Genomic DNA, 27,008 nt, shown 5'->3' on the forward strand with positions numbered 1-27,008 from the left:
GGAATAAAGATAATGGCCAATTAGGAGGTAGGCGTAGGTGAAAATCTAGGAGATTTCTATCCAATACACCAGTTAATATTGTTTTGTTAAGTCCCTACAGTCAAAGCACTGTTCAAAACACTGGTTCAAGTTATAGAGAAACCAATTGATTAATAACAGAGATTCTATAGGGGCAAAAGGAACAACCACCACGAAAGGGTTGGAAAAATTGTGTGATGTGATCAATACAGCAGTTATGAAAAGTGATGCTGGCTGTTTAAGAAGAGCTCGTGATTGATGAGGTGGGAAAAATTAAACAAGTGGAAGTGATGAAGCAGCGCAAAAGGACATTATAACTTTGACTGGTTATTGTTAGTCCACTGCATAATTTTGGTTTACAGATTCAACATTGAAATATTTTCTCCTTATGCTCTCTAAGACTTAGTTTCTTAATCTATAAATAGGTATAATAATCCTTCCCTCAATGAGGCTTTGCAAGAATTAAATGAGATCAGATAGACTGTAAGTAAACAGCACATGACTGAATATGAAGATCAAAAATTGAAAAAAAGGTGAAGAGTAAAGAAGCACGGGGAGGGGATGAGAACAGTAAACAGCAAGGATGGCAAACACCGTGCATCAGAGCAGCCGTGCTCCGAGGCGGGGCTCTACAGAGCACGTAAGCCTCAGCTGGAACATTTTAGAAATGCAAATTATGCACATCTCCAGAGTCAGAAACTGGGGTCGGGGCCCAGAATTCTGTGTTTTAACAGGCCCACCAGAATGCTGAGGTATGAGAACCACCATGTAAGTCAACCACAAGCAGAGCTGAGGCAGTCCAGAGCAGCAGTTCATGTTTTCATTTAAGAACCAGTTACCCAGCCCCAACTCTGGTACAGGACTGCTGTAGATCCTGAAGATACAGAGATTGCAGAATTCGCTGTCATTACTCACTAGGCACTTTTCCAGTCACTTCTTTGTTAGCGCCTTTTCCTCTTTTAACTCTAATGTCAGTGCTGGTGGCTTGGATCTCTTTTCGCTGCCTATATTTGGTCTGGATTTTTTCCCCTTGTTACTCTATATTGATAAATTCCAAAGATGATAAAATACAGAAACACAAATATTTCTATATTTCTAAATACAGAAACACAGTGCTCAAAGTTTCTATATAGAAGGTAAAATACAGAAACTTGCTCTGAGTTTCAGCACTCAGCAAGAAACAGATTATCGGCACCCCAGAAGACCTCTTCATGTCCTTCCACACCCTTCCAACCACTCCCACTCCCTGTCCCCAGTGTACTCATCATCTTTTGTCTCTATATTTTCGGGTATGATTAGAGCTGGATTTGCTGGGGAAGACATGCTGAGGGTGGGTCATTAGCTGGAACCCACAGAACACATAAGATTTGAATAGGTTTGGAGAGAAAGGGATAATTGTAACACGATGTGCTGAGAGAATTAATTAGGTGACTGTGAAAAAAGGAGAGGAAAGCAAAAAAGGGACATCTGAAAGCAAATTATGTCTTCAACCTTTTTTTCTTCATCTCTATACCTTTTCCATGGGCTATGTCTGTCTTTCACCATTAATAAAGAGTTTGCCCAAGTCTGTATCTCTCCTCCACCCTCTCCCTCGAGTTCCCAGCCTTCACTGTCACTTGTCTGTCATAGTCTTCATATTTCGCCATATGGACACATCATTCTCCAGTGTCTCAAACTCAACATGTCTAGATCAAAACGAGTGAGCACTTTCACTCTCAAGCCAAGTTTTTGCTTCTGGCTTCTTTTTCATGAATAACTTCCTCATCGCCCAGCCAGCAAGGCTAAGGATCTCAAAATCATGTTTGGTTTGCCTTTCCTTCATCTCTGTGTCCAGCCGGTGGCTAACATTACCTTTACAGAATCTCTCCATTTCCTTCTAATTCTATTGCCTTTAGTTCAGGTCTTTCATTTTCTTTAGTGATTTGTTCATCCACTCATTTAAATAATATTCACCAAACATCCACTATGTGGTAGGCTTTCTTCTGGATGCTTGGACCAAATCTCCAAATAAAGCAGACAAAAATCCCTGCCTTCTTGGAGTTTATGTTACAGATGTAGTAATGGCTTCCTATCGGTATCCTCCTTTCTAATTAATTCCTTTTTTATTTCATTACATACATTCTTTCTAGACTGATCAAAAAGCATAATTCTGATTCTGGCTAGTCTTGACTAAATTCATCAATGACTCCCCATATCATAATCCACCCAGCTTGGCGGGGGTATTCAGGGCCCCGGGGTTTTGCTCTGTTCTAGCTCACCAGTCTTAATGAAGTGTTCGGCACCACTCTACTGCCTATATTTTGGTTTGGAGATAATTTGTTTGGCAAATTTCTGCAGTTGCTAAAAAACACAGAAGAGATTCAGAGTAGTAAAATTGGCATTGATTAGCTCAAAGAAAGTGAGAGACTGACTAGAAGGGTCATGCTGACTTTTATAGGAAGTGTAACAGAGATCTTAGTTAATTAAAAAAGAAACAAAAAATTGATTAAAATCACCATAAAAATATTACTGCAGAAAACATGATTTTGGAATGAAAACCTTATCAGAACAGAAATCCCAGCACACTTTTGTTCAGGTTGCTGGCTCCTCCCATCATGTCCCATGTCTCACCACAGAACATGGGTAAGAATATTATTAAGGTGTAATTTTTATATATATTTCCTGAGACCAGTAATACATAAAATAAAAACAAGTTGGATTTCTAAAACAAAAACAAAAATAAGTTGGATTTCAATCATTTGAAATAGTTACTTAATGTTACTGTAAACATAAATAGCTTCATTAAATGACAGGTATAGAATGGATTATTAAGAAAAAAAGTGAATGCACACTTTGAGGTAAATCTCTGTTTGGAGTCAGTGTTAAAGCAGGGAACTATGTTCATTAAAACAAAAATCACTGGGGCCTCTGTTAGACATTATTCTGGACTATATAATATATAGAATCATAAATGTTATTCCATATGGAAATCTTATATTTTTATCTGAGCCATAATTAAGTTCTAGAAATAGTACAGTTGGCCCTCTGTATCTGCAGGTTCCACATCCGCAGCTTCAACCAACCAAAGATCAAAAATATTCAGAAAAAAACTTTCAGAAAGTTCCCAAAAGCAAACTTTGAATTTGCCACATGCTAGCAACTATTTACATAGCATTTACATTATATTTACAACTATTTACATAGTATCTACATTTTATTAGGTATTATAAGTAATCCTAACATGATTTAAAGTATTCAGGAAAAAAAGGGAAAAAATAAAGTATACAGGAGAATGCACATACGGTTTTTGAAAATCCTCTGCCATTTTATGTGAGAGACTTGAGCATCCATGGATTTTGGTATCCATCGGGGTCCCGGAACTGATCCCCTGTGGATACTGAGGGACTCTGTAGGTTCTGTTTCATAGTACTAGGCATTCCAATGTGAGTACACAATCTGACTAATTATGAAGTTAGCTTTTTTGAGCTGCTCAAAGAACTATGAAATGAGACAGATAAAAGGCAATTATGGATTGGCCCAATTAAAAAGTCATGATAAATGAAAACTTCCATGAAGGAAGAATTAAAGTTTTGGTCAAGTACAGTCTTAAGCTATTTGTAGTGAAAAGATAAGAGGGAGGGAAAATAATTACAGTATCCTCCCACAGCTTTCAATTTCCAGTACTTTCTTGTTTACTGATCAGCTGATGCAAGACAGCTTCAATTTCAAATGCCTCCCTCATCATAATGGGCGACTCTTTACTGTTGGCAGGTTGTTTAAGTTTCTGAAAGTCACCCAAATTTCAAGTAAACTAAAATGCCCATCAGCATTTAGTGTGAGAGAAGGCAGCTTCCCGAGAAGGCATGAAGATCATCTGGATGCTATCACCCTGGTGCACAGTGGCGCCAGGGCTTAGGCTTGTGGGACTAGGAACTAGGGGAGGGTGACAGACGTTATGATTTCAGACCTGGCTCTGCCACTTACTAGCTTTCTGACCTTGGAAAGCTGCTAATCTTTTCTGTGACTCAGTTTCCTCACCTGTAAAATGAAGCCAATCACGGTATTTATCTCTCATGGTTACGGTGAGGATTAAATGACTTAGGGCACTTGTACTAGTACCTGGCTCAAAGTACATCTTTAATGGATGTTAACTATTATTTTAGGCTATAGTATAGTTTCTCTATAAATTAAATATAACCCAATCCATAACACTTTATCCATCATTTGTGCTACTTTTCCTGAATGTCTATAAAATAATGACAATTTTAAAACAGATATTCGTTATGTTTATGACTTAACAAAGTGTATATACTAACTAATACTCCTGACTCCTTTATGTAAGATATAAATGCATTTATTTTATTTCTTATCTCATTTTTGGGGGGAGGGTGGAGGTAATTAGGTTTACTTATTTATTTTAGAGGATTGAACCCAGGACCTTGCTCATGATAAGCATGCGCTCTACCACTTGAGCTATACCCTTCCCCCTCAAACGCACTTCTTAACACATTAATTTTACTAGCAAATTTTAGAGATAAAATTTTTAACAAAGACAACTGGCAAAACAGGGCAGGGATAGAACACTGGACTGACAACCAGGACTTGTAGTCCCCAGGGCATGTTCTGACCCAGGATTAGACTCTGGGCAGGTCACCCAGCCTCCCTTCCTGGTTTCATATATGTAAAATTAGAGAGTTCATCTCAATGCATGCCAAAGTCTCATTCATGGCTCACAGTCTAAGGTTATTTTCTTCTACTAACATAGTTATCATGGGAGCCTGTGTGCCTATTCCCATGTTGTTACTGTGCTTACAGTATTTTAAGAGTTTATAAAAAAGGAGCACATTTTTTGATTATCCTCAATGACATAAAATTTTCTCTTTAAAAGGAGTCTGAATTTTTAAGACAGTAAAAAGTATCTTGGGGCTAAGTCTTGGGAGTAAAATGGCTCTTTTGAATAGAAAAAATGTGATGTAAGTATAATGGAATAAAAGTGTTTCTGAGAGAGGCTTCTGAGAGACTCTGGAGGCTGTGTATGTGTGTGTGTGTGTCAGTGTGTGTGTGCGACGTGTGTGCGTGAACGTGTGCTTCCAAATGCAGTACACATTTATAGTTTTAGGTTCTGCAATGTTTTGTTAAAAACTCAGCCTTTAGTCTCACCTAATAAGTATGCTTTTTGTAAAACAGCTGCCTTTTGAATGAAACAATACTTACTGAGATCTAGAAACAGCACACATGTTATTTTTAAAAAAGGCTGATCTGACTTGCTCCTTGCAAGGCAACTCGGTCCAATGTCATGTTATCCAGCGGAAATGCTATCGCTGTGCACCCCACATGGGTCAGTTATCTCCTCTGTACCTCAGTACTCTTCTCAGAAAAGCCTAATAAGGATGCTTGTTTATAAATGGTACTCTCTTGTTCCTTGGATGAAGTGTTCCCCCAATGCTGTATGACGTAAGTACAAGCAAAACAGAATCTTGTAACACTTCAAAATCTACTCCCTGCGACTGCACTGTCTGAGGGCTGGAGTACTCAGGAGTGAGAACGCTGCATGCTTCCTAAGAGTAGTCTTGACATTTTCCTAAAATTTTGCTACTGCTTTGCAAGATTAATAAAAGTAATTTCAAATCATACAGTGCACATATGATAAATATTTTTGAAATATTCACATACTGGAAATATCATCAACTGTACTTATAGTCCCTTTTATTTAGACTAAATACTGAAACAAATGTGAATTACTTAGGTTCTCCACCAGACACAGCAGAGTGACTGGTAAAGCCCACGGGGTATTAGGCATGAAAATAGCTCCACCCAGATTAAGGAAATAGAAAAAAAAAATAACCCAAAGGCTACTCATTTTCCCTCTTTTATTGAAGTTCCCTAAATTCAACATTCTAAATTTAAAACAAATGTTTTAAAGGGAGGTTGCTCTGAAATAGCACTAGTACATTCCTTTCACAGTGGTTTCCAGAGGCCATTCCTTGTTTAATATATGCATATTACATGAGAAAAGAAAATGATTTCCTTCATTGAAATGTTAAAATGTATGCTATTGCCTTAGATTAAAATATACATATAAAAACATATTATTTTATTTCTCCCTTTGAAAGTGAACTTTCAATGTTCTCTCTCGTTTTGCAACTCCTCAGACTTTTCTTACTTTATATAAACATGTCCATCTAAACTATCTTGTTTTCTTGATCTAGAACAGAGAGTGTGGATGTGATAAAACCGGTTGTTTTTAGTGGGGGTGTGTGTGTGTGTGTGTATAAATGTTGGTATATACAGTTGACCTTTGAACAACTCAGGGTTAGCAGTGCCGACCTTCCTGTTAGAGCACATTTGCATGTCACTTTGCCCTCTGTATCCAAGGTTCCTCCATATCTGTCATTCTGCATTCCTGGATTCAACCAGCTGTGGACTGTGTAGTACAGTACTGAAAAAAAATCTGCACGTATGTGGACCCGAGCAGTTCAAACCCGTGTTGTTCAAGGGTCAACTGTATATATAATTTTTAAAAATAACATCTGGGGTGTGAGAGCAGAACGATACTACTGCAGATGTGTGAACATGATTTGAGCAACTACAGAACAAAAATCTAAGCCAGAAGATTGTTTGAAATAATATCCACTGGGTAGTGGATTATCATATTGTTGTTTTAAAATAATAACTGCTTTTCTAGAAAATCACTTTCCAGTTGGTTTTACCTGAAGGTGGAATTGAGCTGATGCAAAACTTGTAGTAGATGACCAAGGAGGCAAAATAAGAGTTGGAAAGAGTGGGCTCTTTGTGGCTGCTCGAATCCGCACATCCTTTTCCTTTCGGGTTCCCAGACCATATGCTTGCCTCTGATTTCCACCGAGTCCTGTCCATCCTTTGTCAAGCTGTACCTTTTTCCCCCTAATCTTTTCTCCTTATTTTCATTGAGACTATTCTCACTGCTTCACAGCTGGAACACTATAACCGCCTTGTAAATGGCCTTCCTCACTTAAGCTCTCTCTTTGTCCAACCCAACACCTTGGACTCAAATGCTCCTCTGTCCAGATACTCTCCTCCTCAGAACCCTGCAAAGTTGGTGTGGGGTCCTGAAGGAGGACATGTACACTGATCTGGGTTTGAGTCCTAGCTCCACTTGTCATTGATGTGTGACTTTGGTAAGATACCTAACTCTGTCTCAGTTTCCTCAAATTTTTAAGTGCAATTAATAAATATCCAATTCGCAGAGTTGTAGTAAGCATCATATGAAACACATCCAGTGTTTAGCATACAATGTGCTTAACAGACGACAGCTATCAACACTCTGGTGTATCCCATTCAATTTTAGCTTCTCTACCTGTATCCACCTGTCAGCATACTCTCCATTCAAGTTGTTCCTTTTCATTGTCCTTTCAACACTTAATGACTATTTTCATTTGTGGTTTTATGTTTCTCTGAGTGTCTTACCTGTACCTGTCCCCATATGCAAATTCTATTTACCCTTGATGTCTTCCAGCTCAAGTCTAATAAAATATTTTCTATCCTATTCAGCAATAGTTTCATTTTCTCTATTTATTGTCTATACCATAGAGTTTAACGTATAAGCTCGTATTGCTTACTGTTTACATAGGTATCTTGGTACTGTCACTCCTGCTCTCAGAGTGGAGGGACTGTATATATTTTGTATGTCTACATGGAAAGCAATGAACTGTTTAGCTGCTGGTTATAAGTACCTGTGTGGGAGATTCTTCCAGACAACCCAGTGCAGAGATTTAGGTTGGCTGGTGGCTGATTTTGGAGCTGCTAACTAGGCAATCAATAAAGGCTGCTTTTTCTCTCTTCCTGAAAAAGGAGCAAAGGACTGCGAAAGTACCTCATTCTGTTGGGAAATAAAAGGTTAGGGCTCTGTGCTTTTAGGTTAAAGGAGTATTTTCTATCTTTCTTGTGGGAATGAAAGCATAAAAATTCCTACAGCACAGAGTGGAAAGAAAGGTGGACACGTGCTGTTTGTTTTGTTTTTCTTCTCAGTTTTTTATTAATCATTGTATGAAAGATTGGAGAAACCAAGAGAAACAGAAAATTATTATAAGAGGAGATAGAAAACTTAAAAAAAAAAAAACCAAGCAAGTACAACTTATAGATATTCAGTGTATTTGAGTATAAGTAAGTAGGATGATCTTTGAGCATAAAATTAGGTAGATCTTTTATTCATTCATCAAATATTTACTGAATGATGACTCTGTGCTTTCATGAGGTAGGCACTAGGGAATCACAGACATACGCCTGAACTCAAGGGCCTTACCAACACGAGGCAGGACCCAGGAGGTAAGACATATTAAGATAGAGGAAGGTCAAAAGATTTAATGGTCTTTTTCTGAATCCAAGTAAACATACAAAATAAAGTAGTAGATATTCCAATAGTTAACAGTGGAGGGGAAAAAAAGACTATATTCAAGGAGTTTCAAACTAATGAAATAAAGAAGTATTGCCATTTAGACCAATAATGAAAACATAACATAAATCAAGGATTAATTCTATTAATTAGTAGATTAATTCTATTCTGTGCCCTTAAGAGACAGAAGAAGAGCAAGAGAGAAAAGAGAGACAAGCTCTAAGTGTTTGTTTAAAGCAGTTTGTTAAAGGGGGATGTCAATTTTAGGAGCCAGACTGTCTGGGTTTGAATCTCAGCTCTAATACTCAGTAGTTTTGTGAACTTGGAGAAATTACTTTACCTCATTATGTCTCAGTTTTTCTGTCTATAAAATGAGGAGATAGAAAACTCATAGGCTGCTACTTGTAAGAACTTAGGATCTGGCACACAGTAAGCATTATACAGTATGTTTCATATTATTCTTATAAGTTTTTAGGAGAAAGATAAGGGAAGACAGGGTGCATGCTGACCAGAAAACTAAACATGGAATTAGAAATTTTGAAAATTTTCCAGTTTTATTGCTTTTTTGTGACTCTTGAGCAAGTCATTTACCCCTTTGGACTAGTTCCCTCCCTGGTTAAAAAAAAAAAAAAGGAACTACTTACTGTTCATTCAATTTCTAAAAATTCTGAACTTCTGTGATTAGGTTGAAATATTGTTTATGCATCTCTGCCATTACCCACGAATTCAACAAAGTCAGTCTCCATGCAGTTTGAGATACACCCTTGTTTTTGTGCCACTAGGTGGTTCCATCCCCAAGGTTTAGGGTTAGCAGCCAATAGGCAAAAAGGGACTCTTTTATTGAGGAAGCATAAAATTCAACTCATGAATTAATTATTCCTTGACACCCACTAAGATTTGAGAACAGAGGTGAACTTGTGCTAAATGCCCTATAAGTATTTTTTAAAGTAGTATTTTTAGCCTTTGGAAGAGTTAAGGTTCTAAGATCAACACTGCAATTAATTTTATTAACAACATAATGATATTACTCTGAAAAATTCAGTTCTCTTCCATTCTTAAATGTCTTTAATGTAACAGCTCTTGACTAAGTAATTTTTTATACTAAGAACTATTACAAGACAAAGGCCACCTAAAACATTAGATGAACAAATAGGGCAGAGAGTTCATTGTAAACGTCACCACCACACCAGCACTCTGACCCACATATCCGGGGACATAAATAAATACTTTAACTTCTGCCAAGGTGTCTCGCAATTTTAGAGATCAAAGGAACAAAGCTCTTCTATCCAAACTGACAGTCTTACATGCCATAGCACTTACTGGTCCTTAAAAGTCACTCCTGCGCACCTCAGCTCATATACAATTGTACACGCGAGTGTATCACGGCAGCCCAGGTCTCTGATGCCTAACAAGAACCTTGCTCATTTGCTTAGTGTATTTACTTGGAGATTAATAATCATGCACTAGTATGCAACTGTGTAATACATAAACGTACATTTCATCTGATTGTTCTGAAGTCACTAAAATGTAAAAGCATATAAGGTACGGGCAGATAGCTGATAATAAATGCAGTTACTACATAACTATATAATACTCATTTTAGATATTAATATTTATTATATATTAAAGTAGTTTTGATATCTTATATGTTATGGTGTAGGCACATAGTCATCTGAGAAGTAATTAGTCTTTATTTAATAAAAATCACTCTGAATACTGTCATTTCCATTAAAAATAATCACATTAGCAATCAGTGATCTGGCTTAATCAATGGTCCAGGATAAGCTGTCATATTAAAGCTATTTATAATAATTTCTAAAGTGTACTGCAATTATTAAATTTGATGATCTTCCTAATTTTTAAAATCAGTGACTAAGAAGGAGTTCTCCTTTCTCTAATGGCTATAGCAAAAGGGAAGGAATGCAGATATTTCCCGAGTTCAGGGAGAGAGCCTGGGAGATAGATGAATGTGGCACGTGTGCACTGGGGCGGGGGGGGGGGGGGAGAGGGGGCTGGCACATTGATGCTGGCCAGATGTGTCTCTTTCCCAGCTCTCTCTTCCAGAAGTCTGGGGAACCAGGATGCTGCGTGTCATTATTAAGGAACTCGACAGAAAAGGACAATTTAAATTGTCAGTCTCCATAATACAAATCAAATAAAGGAAAAATAATGCTGAACACAATACTGATTTCTAGCAGTTCACTGAAGTATACTCACTGAGAATTAAAATCTCTGTCAGCTAAAGCACCACAGAGATCATCAGAAATGGAACACTTGGTCTGATTGGTTAAATATTTCTTTAATTGCTATTATGCCTGTATATTGATTTTACTGGCTTCATTTTTTTTTCCATAAAAGACCCAGAAATCAGGTCTGGAAACAAACAAAAAAAGGCCTGTAGCGAAGGTAAAAACCAACTAACTGCAACTAAGCAATAAACAAACCTTTTCTTGACAACCTGGTTTATGTTAAGGATCCGTTAAACTCTTCTGCTGTTCTTGTACCATAAAACCCAGGCATCCCCTTCACTCCATGATGCTTTTTATCTTCACTTCCAAATTCATAAAAACCACAGTGTGCTTCATTGATTAAAAGCATCTTTCTATATATTCTTTCCTCCCCTTCTCCCCTGGCCCAGTTCCGGACCAGGCCTTCATTATCTCACGCGTTCCAGTCTGTTCTAGTCTTTGCCAACTGAAATCCATATTTGCTATCAAAACTAGATTAGCTTTCCCTTAAATACCATCTTCATGATTTTACTCCTGGGCTCCAGAAAGGACAATGGGTTCTTGTAGTAGCTTGTGGCCTACAATATGAATTCCAAACTTCACACTGCCTTGCAGATTAACCTGATGTCTTCATTGTTCCCCAACATATTCTACCCTTTCCCGCTTCTATTCTGTTCTCTTTCTGTTTCTCTAATAATTCTCTATTTTTTTCCCTTCAGTCTAATTATTCTCTACTAATCCTTCAAGGTCAATCTCAAGGTTCACCTTTTCTGAAGAGCTTTCATTCGTGTTTCCTCTGATTAACTCTTTATTCTGTATGGCATTTAATTCTTCAATATCTCAACTACACAATTTAACACGGTATAAATAAGCAATACCAATAAATGTCAGTGCACATTTATAGGAATATTGGTATTGTTCGTGCTTCCATATGCATGCGTCTTGTATCTTCAGCTAAACCACAAGTGCCTTTCAGGTAGATTCCCTGTGGCATAATTGACTTTCCACTTTGTTTCCCTTAGAATCTATTCATCAATAAATAAGTTTTGATGGATTGACATTATTTATACCTTAGTACTTTACTTGCCAATTTATGCATATTTTGGTTTTGTCTTACACTTAGAATTTTATTAGAGCCAGAAGGGACCACTGGTAGATTGTATTATTGTATAATTTGTATAATTTTTTACTCCCTTCTCCTCTTTGTGTGGAGTACACTCACCCACCCTGCTGATCTGGGGCTTGGTCATGAAACTCTGCTTAGCTAGTGGTCTGTGAGTAGGGATGATGTGTGCCACATCGTGCAAGAAGCACAGGAGGTGCTGCAGGTTTCTGCCAGCCTCCTTCCCAGGTTCTCCCTGAAGTGGGAACGGCTTGTCCCCGCCAGGACCGCTTCTCTGGCCTGGGCCCTGGGATGAGAAGCTGCACGGGGAACTGCCGGTGACCTACAACTTGTAGCCAAACCACAGTCCTCATGTTCCCAGAGTGAGAAATAACTAATTTTTTAAAGTCACTGATGCTTTGGGTTGTTTGGTACTCAGAAGAGGTAATTAATGTAGAAGCTTAGAGTTAATTTAACTTCCTCTTTTGCTGATAAGGAGAGAGGGCTAGATTTTTAGTTAGCTAATAGAAGAGTTATAAATTTGGACCACTGCCTTCTGTTTTGTTTTGTTAAACATAAAATGCCTGGCTTTTTGTAATCCTGAAATTTGGAGGATTATAACTCAAATAGCTTGAAATTTGGGGCCTTAGTACTACCTAGAGTAATACCCAGAACTGCTCTCTTTTGTCTGGTTTAGCGTTCAGAAAATAGGTTTAAGAATATCTAGAAAATAAATCAAATGTACCATCAGTGTTGAATGGAACATATCTCTCCCTGAAAGATACTGCTCTCCCTCAGGTCCGAGCCGCTTTGGTGGTAGACAGAATGAAATGCAGGGATCTTGTAAATTCCTTTCAGGCCCAAGTCTTTCACCTACGTTGTTAATTTAAAACATACACTTCAAAATCTTCTTTCTTAAACAATCTATAATGGTAAATTCTGATTTGAGAATGAGTATAATTTTTTAATAAACTGTTTCCTAAATTTCCGTGAGAAAGTCTCACATATACTTTGGCACTAAATGAGAGACTCTAAAATTTTTACTCTTTTCCTTTATAAAATTAAGATGGAAACATCCCTATCAGTATGTGCCTCAAAACTTTAACCTGCCCTGTTATTTAACGCTTTGGTGTTTTTAGAGATGAATCAATTTCGCTAATTCTGTGACATTTTTAGTCCCTAAAAATTCAGAGACTAAAGTCAATTACATTTTAATTTTCTCTTGTTTATCAATTTTTTTTAGAATAGCCAGTTATATGCAGCAACTTTTCCCTTTTTATGGGAAAAATCATACACTAGTACATGCTTCAGGAAATGAATAATTGGACAAATGAATAATTGAACAGCCACTTGTAACTTCCTTTTTGTTGTTGTTTACTGTGATTTTTCAAGAGAAAACAAAATGTAATAAGCTAAATAGGGTAAGCAAGTGGATTTTCTTTTTCTATATTTCCTCTCTCTTTATTTGGATCACACACAAATCTTACCTTTGCGAAAAAACATCTCGGTAAGGACTGCCATGTTGCAATGCAATTCCATATCCTCGATCAGCAACGGTATTCCCAACGGTGTAAAAGGAGCAGTCTGGGTCATTGATAGCCACGTATTCCAGTACAGCAGCATCCCATACAAAAGCATAATTTCCATATTTTACCTGTGCAAATGTGGAGAACAAAAGAAGAACACAGGATTTAAGGTTGGAATTTTAAGTCACGTAGACAGGATACAAAATGTTACTTTGGTATACATTTAATAGTGCAAAAAATAATAGGACCTATATTTCAAACTAAACACTTATTCTGAATGAAAATTTGGCTTTTGGTTAATTTATAGCTCTGTTCTCTTGGAAACGTAATCAAGTTGGAATGGTAACTATGTTCTAAGCCACACTGCTTATAGTAAATGTCATCTGAACTGGGAGAACAATAAACGCAGGAAAGGAAGCCATGGCTTTGTGCTTCTCTGAGTGCAGTAATTCTTCTAACTGGCCTTGTGTCTTTGGGGACCCTGGTAACTGTGCTTTTGGAGGTGTTACAGGAGATAACGGCTCCTTTGGACTATTAGGCTTCTAAGCCAGGTAGGCTTTTGCACCAACCCGATATGGGTATCATCTTCTTGCCTGTGACCTATATCCTAAATGAATTCTGCAAGTACAACTCACACTGAAGAGAAATAACTAACACTGTCCTGCTGGAAAGATACACTTCTTGTCCAATGTTCTTCTAAGTTAATCTGTGCCAAGTGTGACCTATAGTGGAACTTGGTGGGCATTGCAATGAGGAAAAAAAAAATTATACAACCTTGTCTATCACCATGTAGGAAACATAACTTTATTCTGGGTTGTTTACAATATCTTTTAGTGATTATCTTTTTTTCCCTCAGTAATCACTCATAACCTAAGTCACAAATTTAATTTTTAAAGAAACCCCAATCTTAATAAAGAAAATTATTATATATAAACATAGAACTTAAGGAATTCATAAAATAAACAGAACTAATAAATATATCAAATATTCAGTTTGTTTGCTTGCTTGTTTGTTTGTTTATTTATTTATTTGAGGGAAAGGTAATTTCCTGGTAAATTTGATTAAGGGAAAAGAAAAAATATATACAAATACAGAGAGAGGGACTGATGTCAGCAGAATGGGTGACTAGGAGGTCCGCCACCTTCATATCCCCATAGAAAAAGCAATTTGGTAAAAATGTGTTTCTGTGGGAGCTTTGGGATCCATGTTGCAAAACTCTGATGGAGTCTAATACTGAGGAAGGATGTTGTCAGAGGGCGTGCCTGCACCCCAGTGGCCAGGTGGCCAACTGTGGTCCTTAGAAGCAGCTCTGTTACTCTGCAAACTCTGCTTCAGCTCCGTAAAGGTTACAGGCAGGGAAGGATGTCTATTCTCACCACTTCTATTCAATATAGGACTGGAATTCCTAGCCGGCGTAATGAGACAAGGGAAAAAACCCACCAAGTTTGAAAGGAAGAAGTGAAATTATCTGTATTTGCAGATGACATGATCATACATGTAGAAAATCCTAAAGAATACACAGAAATGCCCAAACTAATAAACAAATTCAGTCAGGTTACAGGACACAAAATCAACATAAAAATCAGTGGCATTTCTATACATAAACAATGAACTATCAGAAAGGGAAATTTAGAAAATGATCCTATTTACAAAACTACAGAAAGAATAAAATATTTGGGAAGAAATTTAACCAAAGAGGTGAAATATTTGTATACTGAAAATTATAGTAATGAAGGGAATTAAAGACAACGGAAGAAAATGGAAAGAAATGTCATGTTCATGGATTGGAAGAATATGGTTAACATGTCTTTACTACACAAAAAATATACAGATTTGATCCCTATCAAAATTCAAGTGGCATTCTTTACAGAAATAGAAAAAAAAATCCTAAAATTCATATGCAAACACAAAAGACCGAAGATAACCAAAGCAGTCTTGAGCAACAACAAAGCTGGAGGCATCTTGCTTCCTGACTTCAAAATATGTCACAAAGCTAGAGTAACTGAATCACTATGGTACTGGCATAGAAACAGACATACAGATCATATAGAAGGGAGCAAAATAGGTATCCCAGAAAGGGATGCATACATTTATGGTCAATGGGTCTTCTGAAGGGGCGTCCAGAACACACAATGGAGAAAGGATAATTTGTTCAATAAATGACATTGGGAAAACTGGATATCCACGTGGAGAAGATAAAATTAGATTCCTATCTCACACCATATGCAAAAATCAACTCAAAAGGTATTACCGTCTTAAGCATAGGACCCGAAACCATTCCTAAAAGGAAATATAGGGGAAAAGCATCTTGACATTTGTCTGGGCAATGATTTTTGGGTAGAACATGATCAAAAGCATAAGAAACAAAAGCAAAAATAGACAAATGAGATTGCATCAAACTAAAAAGCTTCTGCACAGAAAATAAAATAATCAACAGAGGGAAAAGGCAAGCTATGGAACGAGAAAATATCTGAAAACTATATATCTGATAAGAGGTTAATGTCAAAAAATAAGGAACTCATACAACTCCATAGCAAAAACATATAATTTAATTAAAAATGGGAAAAAACATTTCTCAAAAGAAGGCATACAGAAGATTAAAAGATACATGAAAAGGTGCTCAGTATTACCAATTGTTGGGGAAATGCAAATCAAAACAATAATGAGATATCTCAAACTTGTTAGCATGGCTATTATCAAAAAGACATGAAATGATAAGTCTCGATGAAGATGTGGAGAAAAGGGAATCCTTGTACACTGTTGGTAGGAATGTAAATTGGTATAGCCATTAGAGATGTTCCTCAAAAATTTTAAAATAGAACTACCAGATGATCCAACAATCCTGCCTCTGGATGTACAACCAAAAGAAATGAAATCAGTATCTCAAAGAGATAAATGCACTCCCGTGGTCATCACAGCATTATTCATAATAGCCAAGATATGGAAACAAATGTCCTCAATAAATGAGTGGAGAAAGAACATCCATAAAGAATAATGGATATACAATGAAATATTATTCATTCTTAAACAAGAAGGAAATTCTGCTATTTGCAGCAACATGGATGAACCCACAGGATATCACACTAAGTGAAATAAGACAGACACAGAAAGACAAATACTACACGAACCCACTTGTACGTGAAATCTAAAATAGTCAAACCCATAGAAGCACAGAGTAGAATGGTGGTTACCAGGGGGTGGTAGGTGGGAGAAAAGGTGAAATGGTGGTCAAAGGACACAAAACATCAGTTATGCAAGATGGCTAAATTCTGAAAATTTAACATATAGCATGGTGAGTATAGTTAACAATATAGTATTATAAATCTGAAATTTGCTAAGAGGGTAGATCGTAAGTGTTCTTATGACAAAAAGAGGTCACTACGTGAGATGATGAATATGTTAATTAGCCTCTTGTGGTGATCATTTCACAATGTATACTTATATCAAAACATCAAGTTGTGCACCTTAAATATATGCAAGTTTTTGGCAATTACATCTCAATAAGGTTAAATATACAGATGGTTTAAAAAATGAAACAAAATATTCAAAAATAGGTTCAAAAGCATACTATGCATGATTCTATAGGAATAAAATTAAAATATCAAAATTTGATAATTTCCTGGAAAAAGAGAAATCATATTTTCTCAAGAAGTAAAAACTTCTCTAGCATAAAGAAAGCACTAGAATATGACAAACATCCCAAAATCTCAGAGTCCTGTTCTCCCCAAAATATCAGCAAACTGATTTTAATAGTATATTAAAACAATAATGTAGCATTATTAAATAAGGAAAACCAACACTGGTTCAATATTAGGAAAGTAATTGGGATAATATGTCTTCTAAATGAAGCTTTATAAAATTTTTAAATAGTTTTCAACAGACACCAAAAATACATTTGACAAAATTGAAAACCATTATCTATCTATTTATCTAGTAATGTATATAGAAAAAGATTCTTCTTTAATAAGGTATAGAATAGAATAACTACCTCAAGCAAGTAGCACACCTATTGGAAACTGAGACTCTAATGGCTTCACCATTAAGTCAAGAAAATGATGCCTACTATCAGCCCTAAAACTTAACATGACTGTAACCATTCTAGCCTATGCAATAAGGCAGGAAGCAAAAATCTGATTTCACACTATTAGGACAAATTTATCATTATTTGATAACATATTTATGAATCCCACAAGAATCAACTGAAAGAATATTAGAAAAAATAAATATTTCAACATACAGATTGGTTATACATAAATATATAAACCAATTGCTTTTTATTAATACATCAATAGGAGATAATATGTACTTTGAATAAAAATATCCACTTTTACTAAATATAAATACCTAGGAATAAATTTAACCATAAGTGAGTAAGATTATATACAGAAAACTTCAACATTCAACTGAAAAAGATTTGAACTTGTTTCTAGATAAGATGTAACATATTCCTAAAAGAATAGGTCAGAATTGTAAAAGAAATGTCAGTTTTCCTTAGTTTATTTGATACTTAATGCAATCTAAAGAAAATGTCCAAAGAATGTTTTAGGATTTATTAAAATCTTTGCATATTTACTTAGAAGAAAACATATGAGAATAGTAAAAAAAAAATTGAAAATAAAAAAAAAAGTTTGGAAATTAAGAATACCAAGTAGTGAAACATGTTATAAAGCTTCAAAAAAAATTAGCACTTGTTTGAGAATAGAAAATCGGTGGAATAGACAAAAAAGCCCATAGAACTGATAAAAATATATAAATGTCATAGACTATATTACAAAGACCATAATCCAAATCAGTGCTGCAAATAAGAAAAATATTCAAAATGATAGTAAGACAAGTGAGTATTTTAAAAGGTCAGTATTACAGCAGTATGTCACATCATCCACAAACTAAATTCCTATAGTGTAATACATTAATTATAATGAACAAAGAACCCAAATTTTAAAAATCTACCAAACTGGAAGAACATGTAAGACTGTATTTTCTGATATTAGGAAAAGAATAGGATATCTAAACATAAAAATAAAGTAAGGAAATATAAATACTCGATACATTTAACCACAGTCAACTCTGTATCCATGGGTTTTGCATCCATGGATTCAATCAACTATGGATAGAAAATATTCAAAAAATAAAATACCAGAAAATTCCAAAAAGCAAAACTTGAATTTGCTGTATGCCAGCAACTGTTTACACTGCATTTACATTGTATTTGCAACTATTTACATGGCATTTATATTGTGTTGGTTATTATAAGTAATCTAGAGATGATTTAAAGTATATTGGAGAATGTGTGTGGATTATGTGCAAATACTACACCATTTATAAAAGGGACTTGAACATCCTTGGATTTTGGGGGTCCTAGAATTAATCCCCTGCAAATACTGAAGGATGACTATACTGTCTTTTAAATATGTTTGCTTAGACCAAGTCAATATCATATACTCAATAAAAAGTTTTGCATGAAGTATGGTCTAAAACACCCAGACCAATTTACTGTGCTTAGTGAATACTTATCATCTTTTTGTTGATGGTGAACCCTAACCAAACTATGGGATCTTGAAACAGAGATAAAAGAAATCATTCACTGAAACTATTCATGGAGTGTGTGCTGTACCCTAGGCACTGAGTTCAGTACTATGGATCAGTGCTTCTCAAAACTGATGCTAAGATCATCACCATCAGAATTACCAAGGAATCCTTGCATTAAAAACGTGAACTCCAGACCCAACCCCAGACTTACCACATTGGAATATTTGGTGTTTGAGGTCTGGGAATATGCATTTTTAACAATCTTGAAAGTTGACAATCTTACGCACACCAATTTTTAAATAAAAATTTTTGATAAAAATGAGTAATATCATCAGGAACATTTTTATACATAAGGCTTGATATAATTGTAAAATTGACAGATTCTTGGAGGGTTGGTGTGGGAGAGGGCAAAATCCTTGGTTAAGTTTCCTTTACATTGATTACTCATAACCACATAGTCATCCCACGGGCCTTCTTCGCTCTGATCTTTCGCACTAATTACTGTAGGGGAGGAGTTGTTAGCTGAGACCTCTGTAATGAAAGTTAGATTAACAAGAAAAAAACAAGTGGAAGTTTATCAACACATATAAATGTCTCTCATGTATACAGGGGAGATACCCAGGGAAAAGCGAGTAACTCAAAGCAGTGGCTTGGAAATCGGGATTAAATACCATTAAATCGGGAAGGGATGGGAGGATGTAGGCTGCACAGGGGAGAGTCAATGATGTTTAGCCAAGATGCACGGGCTTTAGGAGAAGAGATAGGTGTGTGATGGTATATGACCAAGTTTGTCAGGGTGTGGTGTCCACTTCTAGTCTCTTCCGTGATGAGTCAATATCCCCTGGTTGATGAAACTCCCGAGGAGGATCTATGACAACTGAGTTCCTTTAGGAGAATTTATCTTTAGGCAAATAGACAGAGTTCAGAGAAAGCCTCTCTCTGCATTTGCTGTTTTTTAAGCACCTATGACTCAAAATAATCAATATGCCTGCATTACAGGTGTTTGGGTGGCAAATTCTGCTACCCTTCATCACCAACTTCCATATCTGCTTTAAGCTTCCTGGGTCAACACCTACAATAAGAGAGAGAGAGCTGTGACCTTGAAGCCTCCTGTAGCAACCTACTTTGATTTTTGCTATTTCCTTCTGTCAAACAGCCATGCTGGCCTCCGGGATCCCCTTGCAGCTTCTTTACAATCATCCAGGGCCGCCCCCACCTGCTGGGGACATATTGCTTTGCTATTAGAAAAGTGTTCTGGCATTGCTGTTACTGCTTTGTGAACTGTGGAGCTCGATTTAAACGTATGGTAACATTATCATTGCCACTATATATGTGCTTCTAGAGATTCTAATGTTACAAAGCGTTATAAATGCATTTTTAAAAAGAGAACCATTAAAACAGTATGATTATAGCCTGCAGCAATGCCAATGAAATGTTGCATAGTAACTCAAACTATTGTAGCTTTTGAAAATAACCCTGGCCTTTTTCATCTACTAAAACATGCAATCGTTGTCCTTTGGTTTTTAACCGTTAAATTAAAACTGTCTAAAAAAAAACCTCATCAACAAAACCTAAAATCACTCTTCAACAGAATAATAATTGAGAGTTTGGCCTGGGAAATTTTCAATCCATCTGACTAGGTGATGGATATTACTTAAAAATTTTCAACTAGTCTTTGTTGTTGAGGTCATGTTTGGATAAGCAGTTGACTTGTGGGCCACTGATGGATTTACCAGTGAATTCCATGCCAGCAGAATAATTCATACGGGTTAAACAGAGGGCAACGGTGCATCCAGGGGCTCCAGGTAAACATACTCTATGACTCATTTGTTAGGAAGGAAAAGATTCCAAAGTGGCATCTACCTCCAATATTATCAATTTCTGGTCCTCAGAATGCTGTGGTGATTGATAGACCATGGTGGTAATTGATACTCAACACCTGTGTCCTCATAATAGTGCCCAGATGCCAATAGGCTGTGATGAATTTCTCACTACCAAGATAATGCTAGGAGCTAGGTTTCGTTCCATTCTTACAATATTTCTATAGTAACCCGTCTCTGAATTCCACTGTATGAACAATCATTGTGCATTAATTTTAAGATCCTGAAAGGATCTGTAAGGGATATAAAGGTACGACTGGAGCCCCTGACCTCAAGCTGTTTACAACTCAGAAGTGGAGATAAATCAACCACTAAATTGCTGTAACACAAAGTATATTATGGAAAGTCCCATAAAAGACGCTTTAAGTGTTACAGTGGTTTAAAGAAAGGGGAACTTAATTTTCATTCGGGGGAATCAGGACAAATATTCAAATATTCTGGTGACTGAAATAGTTATACAAGAAAACACCAAATATTTAAGTTCCTCATCTTTAATGCCTGATTGAACAGAGATATCCTTTGGTGACCACTTCTTGTTTATGCAAACTCTTTTAACCTTCCAGTTTTCTGCAATTTTCCATCTTTCAAGTGAAGAACTATAAACAGTCAATGTTGTTTTCTCAAATATTTGCATTTCTTGCCAAGTAAAGTGAAGGATGGGAAAATGTATTTTTAAAACCTACACCTGTGCTCCTCACCACGTTATGGATGGTGGCATATTTCTCTTCGTCTATAGAATGCCCTTGACTTGGACGCCCCTGTTCCAACACCTCCATTATGACCTAATGCTGAAAGCACTTTCCAGTTCATTAGGCAGCAGTCTCCCATGATAACTGCAGAAGTTCACGCCACAAGCAAAGAGACTTACCGATTATCCCAATGACTTTCGTTTTCATTGGGAAACCATATTCCTTTTCACATGAATCTTTAATTTAGCAAATTTCTTAAAAGTTCACCTCTAAATCTATAGCTACAGAGAGACAGCGATGATGATCCCTTTTTATTAAAAAGACATTCAGTAGGAATAATTATGGAAAGATGACATTTAAACCAAAGACTAAGATAAGAATTCCCTTTACTGAAGAAGGAATGTCTTCCCTCTGTCCTCCATTTCTTCCTCATGATAATAGCTAACATTTAGAAAGTGCTTTTCACTTTTAAAAATGCCTTTACACATAAATCTACTTGTTCTTTACAACACTGTGAGGCAGCTGTAATTATGACATCTAATTCTGAGATGGGGTAGTGGAACTTACTCTAAGTCACAGCAATTATTTGTGGTAGATTTGGAACTTGAGCTCAAGGCCACCTTCTATGCTTTTCTCACTACATTAAAGATAAATTCCTGGGAGATATTCGCCATAGGAATGCAAAAACGAGTGAAAGATAGTAGCCTCTGTCTTCAAGACACAGCCTATCTAGTTTGAGAAATAATATTTATGTAAATAAAAATAATGCAACATAGTATGTAGCAAGAGGCCTGAAAAGAAAAGAATGCAACTTCTTTAGTGCTGTGTAATGACACTGTTAAGATAAATGAGTCAAGCTTTTAAAAAAAACAGGTTGCTTATTTGTTCAAATCACTGGTATGAATGGACATCTGGTTTCTATGATTCCAGACCCCTGAAACCTGTTGACTTTGTGACTATTGCTATTTAAGCATTTCTGATTTTCAGGATTGAAACAGAAGTAGAGCTTTTTAAAATTAAAACAAAGGCTACAGGATGGAATTTACTGTTTTTGCTCACTAAATGAAAATTAAAAGGACTGAGAACAATATGGGAGAAATAAATTCTATCCTTGCACTCTAAGTTGCTAACTTGTTTACAATTTAAACTAATGGTCAGTAGAGGATAAAGTGATTGTGAATTAGAAGCTCAAAGAGTTATGATTAACCCAGAATCGATCTACAGAGGTCCTTATAATTCATTGCCCACATAAGTTCTGAAGATGGGACAGCTTTAATATTTATGACATTTGGTTCTAGGTGATGGCCTTTTCCACTCTGGGCAAATTAATAACTTAACATCATTCATCAATTCTTCTGAATTTATCCAGAAGTCATCTTCAAGTCTGCATTTTAGTGTTTAGGACTGACTTTTGAAATATGTATGCTTTTGTTTACTGCCGTAATTGCTGGCCTACCATGTTTATCTGCTATTATTTTGAAATTTGAATTTGTGTTCCAAAATAGTCATCACATGGCACAAATTTTCACAAGAAAGATATGAAGGTGTTTAAAATAGATATCAGCTTATTTATACAAAAATTTTTTAACCTAGAAAGGAAGCAGTATGTCTACCTCTAACTCCTTTGCCTTTCTTTTTTGAGGCTACTGGAATACTAACTATTTTTTTTTAAATGTTATAAAGCCTTCTGGGAATGTGGTAACTAAACACAGCTTCCTTCCCATCACTGACAAATTTCTCTTGAAACAAATGGTTGCTAGAGTCTAGAAGACAGGAGGTCAGTAGGTTTGGAGTTCTGGATAATTGTGTGTGGGAAGAACTAGTAATTCTATCGTTCAGGCTGGGCGAGTGCCTGAGAAAACCAGGGGAACCTCCAGTGAAGGCAATGAAGAAACTAAGTTTGGGGGAGCGTTTGGTTCATAGAGATCTGTGGGCCTTAAGTCCTCCTGCCTCTCTTTCTTAAATATTTGTCCTCATGAATATATCTGTTCTGTTGCCTTTAAATTGATCAGGAAGGAGTTGAGTGGGTGAGCAGAGATCTTTCAGGCCTGGAGCCTGGGACAGAACAGAAGACTGGTGAACCCACAGACTCCTCCACGTGCCTCAGAAGAAAGATGTGTAAACCACTTTCTTCTATATTGCTGGCCTACGAGGAGAGACGACATTTCACTTTCTGCAATTAGCAAGACTGCCAATACCTAGGATAATCCAACAATCCAACCTGAGTCTCCTTGAGCTGATAAAGAAAAATAACCACTTATATTGTGAATCCCACAGTTAGGGAGAGACAACTCAGAACAAGTAGAACACATTCAGGGGAAACAACATTGTAGTGATAGAAAGTTTCCAATTTTAAAAGAAAAATAAAAAGAGCACTTGACCAGATTCAACTGTCAGTCTAAAAAATCTATGTGGCTACAAACAGGCAAAGAAACCTCAATTTCTCAACCAAAAAACTGAACAGCAGAATTGAAAAAGAAAGTGCTCATAAATGACCTGCAAGCTCAAACGAGTTAATGAGGGTGACAACTGTCCCAGGTCACCTGAGATGCCTCTGTTATGGTAATGAAAATGTTGTATCAAGGGAAGACATCCTAGGAGACAAAAACTCCAGGTTTTTGGTATTGGGTACCAGAGGTTGAGGAGAAGGTACAAAATCAACTTAGTAGTTTAAAAGATGGAAGTTGAAAGCTACTATTTTTGTAGCTATGAATATAACAGGGATTATCTGCCTTCTGCAGTTGCTGTCCCTACTTCTCCCCTGACTGTGGATGTTCGCAACTGTGACTTGCTGCTCATAATAATGACTCATCCGTTGTTATATATCACTGTGAGTGCTGAGACTTACGTGTGCAATTTAAGTGCACTGTAATCATGAGTGTTAACAGTCCTTCACCCGTGGACTGACTGTTCTTCTTGGTATTATCAAGATGATGCTAATTTAATTTTTAACATTGTGAATCCTGTGATCATTTTTTAAAAAGAGTTCAGGTGAAGAAAACCAGAATGATAAAAATAAAAATACTAGCCTGACGTAGGCATCAATGAAAAAGAAGTCTACAAGACCATGTTGTCTTATTATAGAGGGAAGGACACAAAGAACTGAATTAGGGAGGTAAATAACCAAAACAGCGTCCTGCATAATATGCAGAAAAGAATTTGGTATGAGGTATGGCAGAAAAGGAAATGTGAAAGCACACAACAGGGAGACTGAATTTCACAAGTTGGGGATGAGACAGGCAATACTTCTAAATCAATCAAAAGTTTCTGTGTCTCCCCAAAGACACCAATGCTCAGTTGAAAACAGCAGCCACCGAATGACTTTGGGCATATCACGTGAACGGACATACTTTATTGTATTGTTCCCCTGAGAGCTTGAGGAAACTCAGGAAAGCTACTTTTCCTGATTCTGAGGTTTCAAATCAAGTGTACTGTGGGAAAACAAAAGGAGGAAAATTTGATAATAGTTGAGTTGGTTCTCTACAGAGTAGAGCTGATTCTTTCAGATATTACCTGAATGATCATGTTTTTTACCGTAAAGTTATGTGTCACATAATGGCAAAAAAAAAAAAAAAAAAAAAAAAAATGATCCCTCTAGCTCTTAGGTACTTTAATTTTTAAAAGGTAGTGTCAAATCATCTTGATTTCTATGAAGGTTTTAATAAGCTGCAGAAAGCATGAGACTAAAGTCTACTATATCTCATCCAAATGTGAAGACTTTAATCATCTACCTGCAAGTTCTGTATATATCTCAAATGTAAATTTTAGCAAATTCCATTCAGTGGTAAACTTCTTATTAAAGAAAGTGAAAAGATCTTATCTGCGAAAAGTTCTATATACCTTGCAACACCGTTAAAAAAAAATGGGCACGATTTGCTTACCTATGACATTGAAGCTTTCATAATGAAAATTTTTGGTCATTGTTTCTTCAAAATGTGCAGAAGCCATTGAGAGCTTTTATTTAATAGAAATGGAAGATGGCCTCCTTAGACATATGCCTTAAAGACAGCTATTGAATAATGAAAATGTTGGACTGCCACAAAAATCACATTTTCAAAGTGTGGGACAAGAAGAATATTTTTCCTTAATTTGGAGATATACTGAAGATGACACTGGAGAAAAGGATTACAGTAAACAGAACTTTATATGTATTTTCCCAAACTGATTTGATGATTTTTGAAGAAACCATAGGGTATCTAGGAAAGGATGAATTGAACGCACCTGAGTTTTTCAATTTTATGTATAGATTAGGACAAAAACTCATAGTAAGAAGCAGATTTTATTCTTTTGGAAATAAGACTACTCTAGAACCTTCCCCAAAAAAGTCACCAGAAAAGGACAGCTGAGTTAGACATTACTTACTCAACTTCTTTACTAGAACTGTAACTGCTCTAGACTCCAGCACTGATTTCACAAGTTCAGATTCCTCTATGTTTTAAAATCGTTGTCCTAAGAAAGAGAGCTTTACCCTATGATGACATGCAGTGTTCTTCAAGTGTTTAAAAATCGTGGACATTTGGACATATTTAGCCTGTATGATGAATTTGTAGATGCAGGAGTTATGATCGACAGAGAGCAAGTCTTTAAAAGCAAGCTTGTTGAATCAAAGTGTATGGGTATCTTTTCGAGGAGCTGGCAACTAATTTTTACACGTTGAAATATGTGCTGTTGCTAGTAAGTAAACTCCTAGTAGGTATTTCATGCTTACTTTTCCTGAGTATAGTTAGCTTGACATCACCACATAGGAATGATAACAGAATCAGTGTTACGCGGGCCTGATAAAAGCAGAGTTTCAAGTCACAGTGAATTTTATGTTCAACTATATTCAGTTTTATCACTATATAAAAGACAAGAAGGATGTTCTACAGGTTGCAGGCAGTTCAGAGAACAATTATTGGAAAAGGAAACAGAAAGTAAAATTAACATCTGTTGAATCAGTCCTATTTTATTTCTGCTCCCCTTTTATAAAAACTCATATTTATGTGTCTTAAATATAGTCTACAAAATTTAATTATCCCATACAGAGTTAAAAATTAATTTTATCAGAGGACAGAAAGAAACCTTACTAAAATATTGTTACATTTTATCACACATATGAGTTGTTTACTTAGTACTACTACCAGTTACTACTCTGACAGTTAACTAATCCTATTGTTGCTTTGTTTAAATAATAGCATTTTGTGATAAGGAATAAATAATATAGGCCAACTTTTATAATTTCAATATATTCAATATCAATCAATTCCTATTTTCGCACTTCTATGTTAAAGTAATAACATACATACAATTATTTATTACACATTATATTATTACGGCTTTTTTGTATAGTGTAGTTATGTTCTGGGTTGTCTCTCTAAAAAGCTGATCAACATTTTAATGAATGTTGCTGGCTGTCTGGGAGAAAATCAAATCAAATCTTTTTTTAACTCCAAATAAAAATAATTTCCAATTAGAAAAAATAGTCCAAAATAAAATAATATAATCCCTGTAAGAAAAACCAGGGGAGCATATATAATATATTTAAGGAAGGACTTTTCAACCAACATGTGGAATCCAGAAGGATACATGTAAAACAAACACTTTTTACACTAAACATTTTGTAAACATCTTTGTATGGCAAAAGATACATACAAAAACTGAACAGAAGACCAATAGATTTGCCAAAAAAAGGAATACAAAGGACAAA

At 36.1% G+C, this 27,008-nt stretch overlaps 1 protein-coding gene across 3 annotated transcripts in view; it reads right to left on the reverse strand.

Moving 5' to 3' along the window:
• GRID2 (glutamate ionotropic receptor delta type subunit 2) overlaps nt 1-27,008 on the reverse strand; it is a 1,267,385-nt gene that overhangs the window by 95,890 nt on the left and 1,144,487 nt on the right. For all 3 annotated transcript variants that reach the window (XM_064484830.1, XM_064484825.1, XM_064484834.1), the window contains one exon: nt 13,186-13,352. In XM_064484830.1, coding sequence (XP_064340900.1) covers nt 13,186-13,352 — 167 coding nt within the window. The remainder of the gene's footprint in view (nt 1-13,185; nt 13,353-27,008) is intronic.

This window comes from Camelus dromedarius, chromosome 1 (genome assembly GCF_036321535.1).
Source record: "Camelus dromedarius isolate mCamDro1 chromosome 1, mCamDro1.pat, whole genome shotgun sequence".
NCBI classification, from domain to species: Eukaryota; Metazoa; Chordata; class Mammalia; order Artiodactyla; family Camelidae; genus Camelus; species Camelus dromedarius.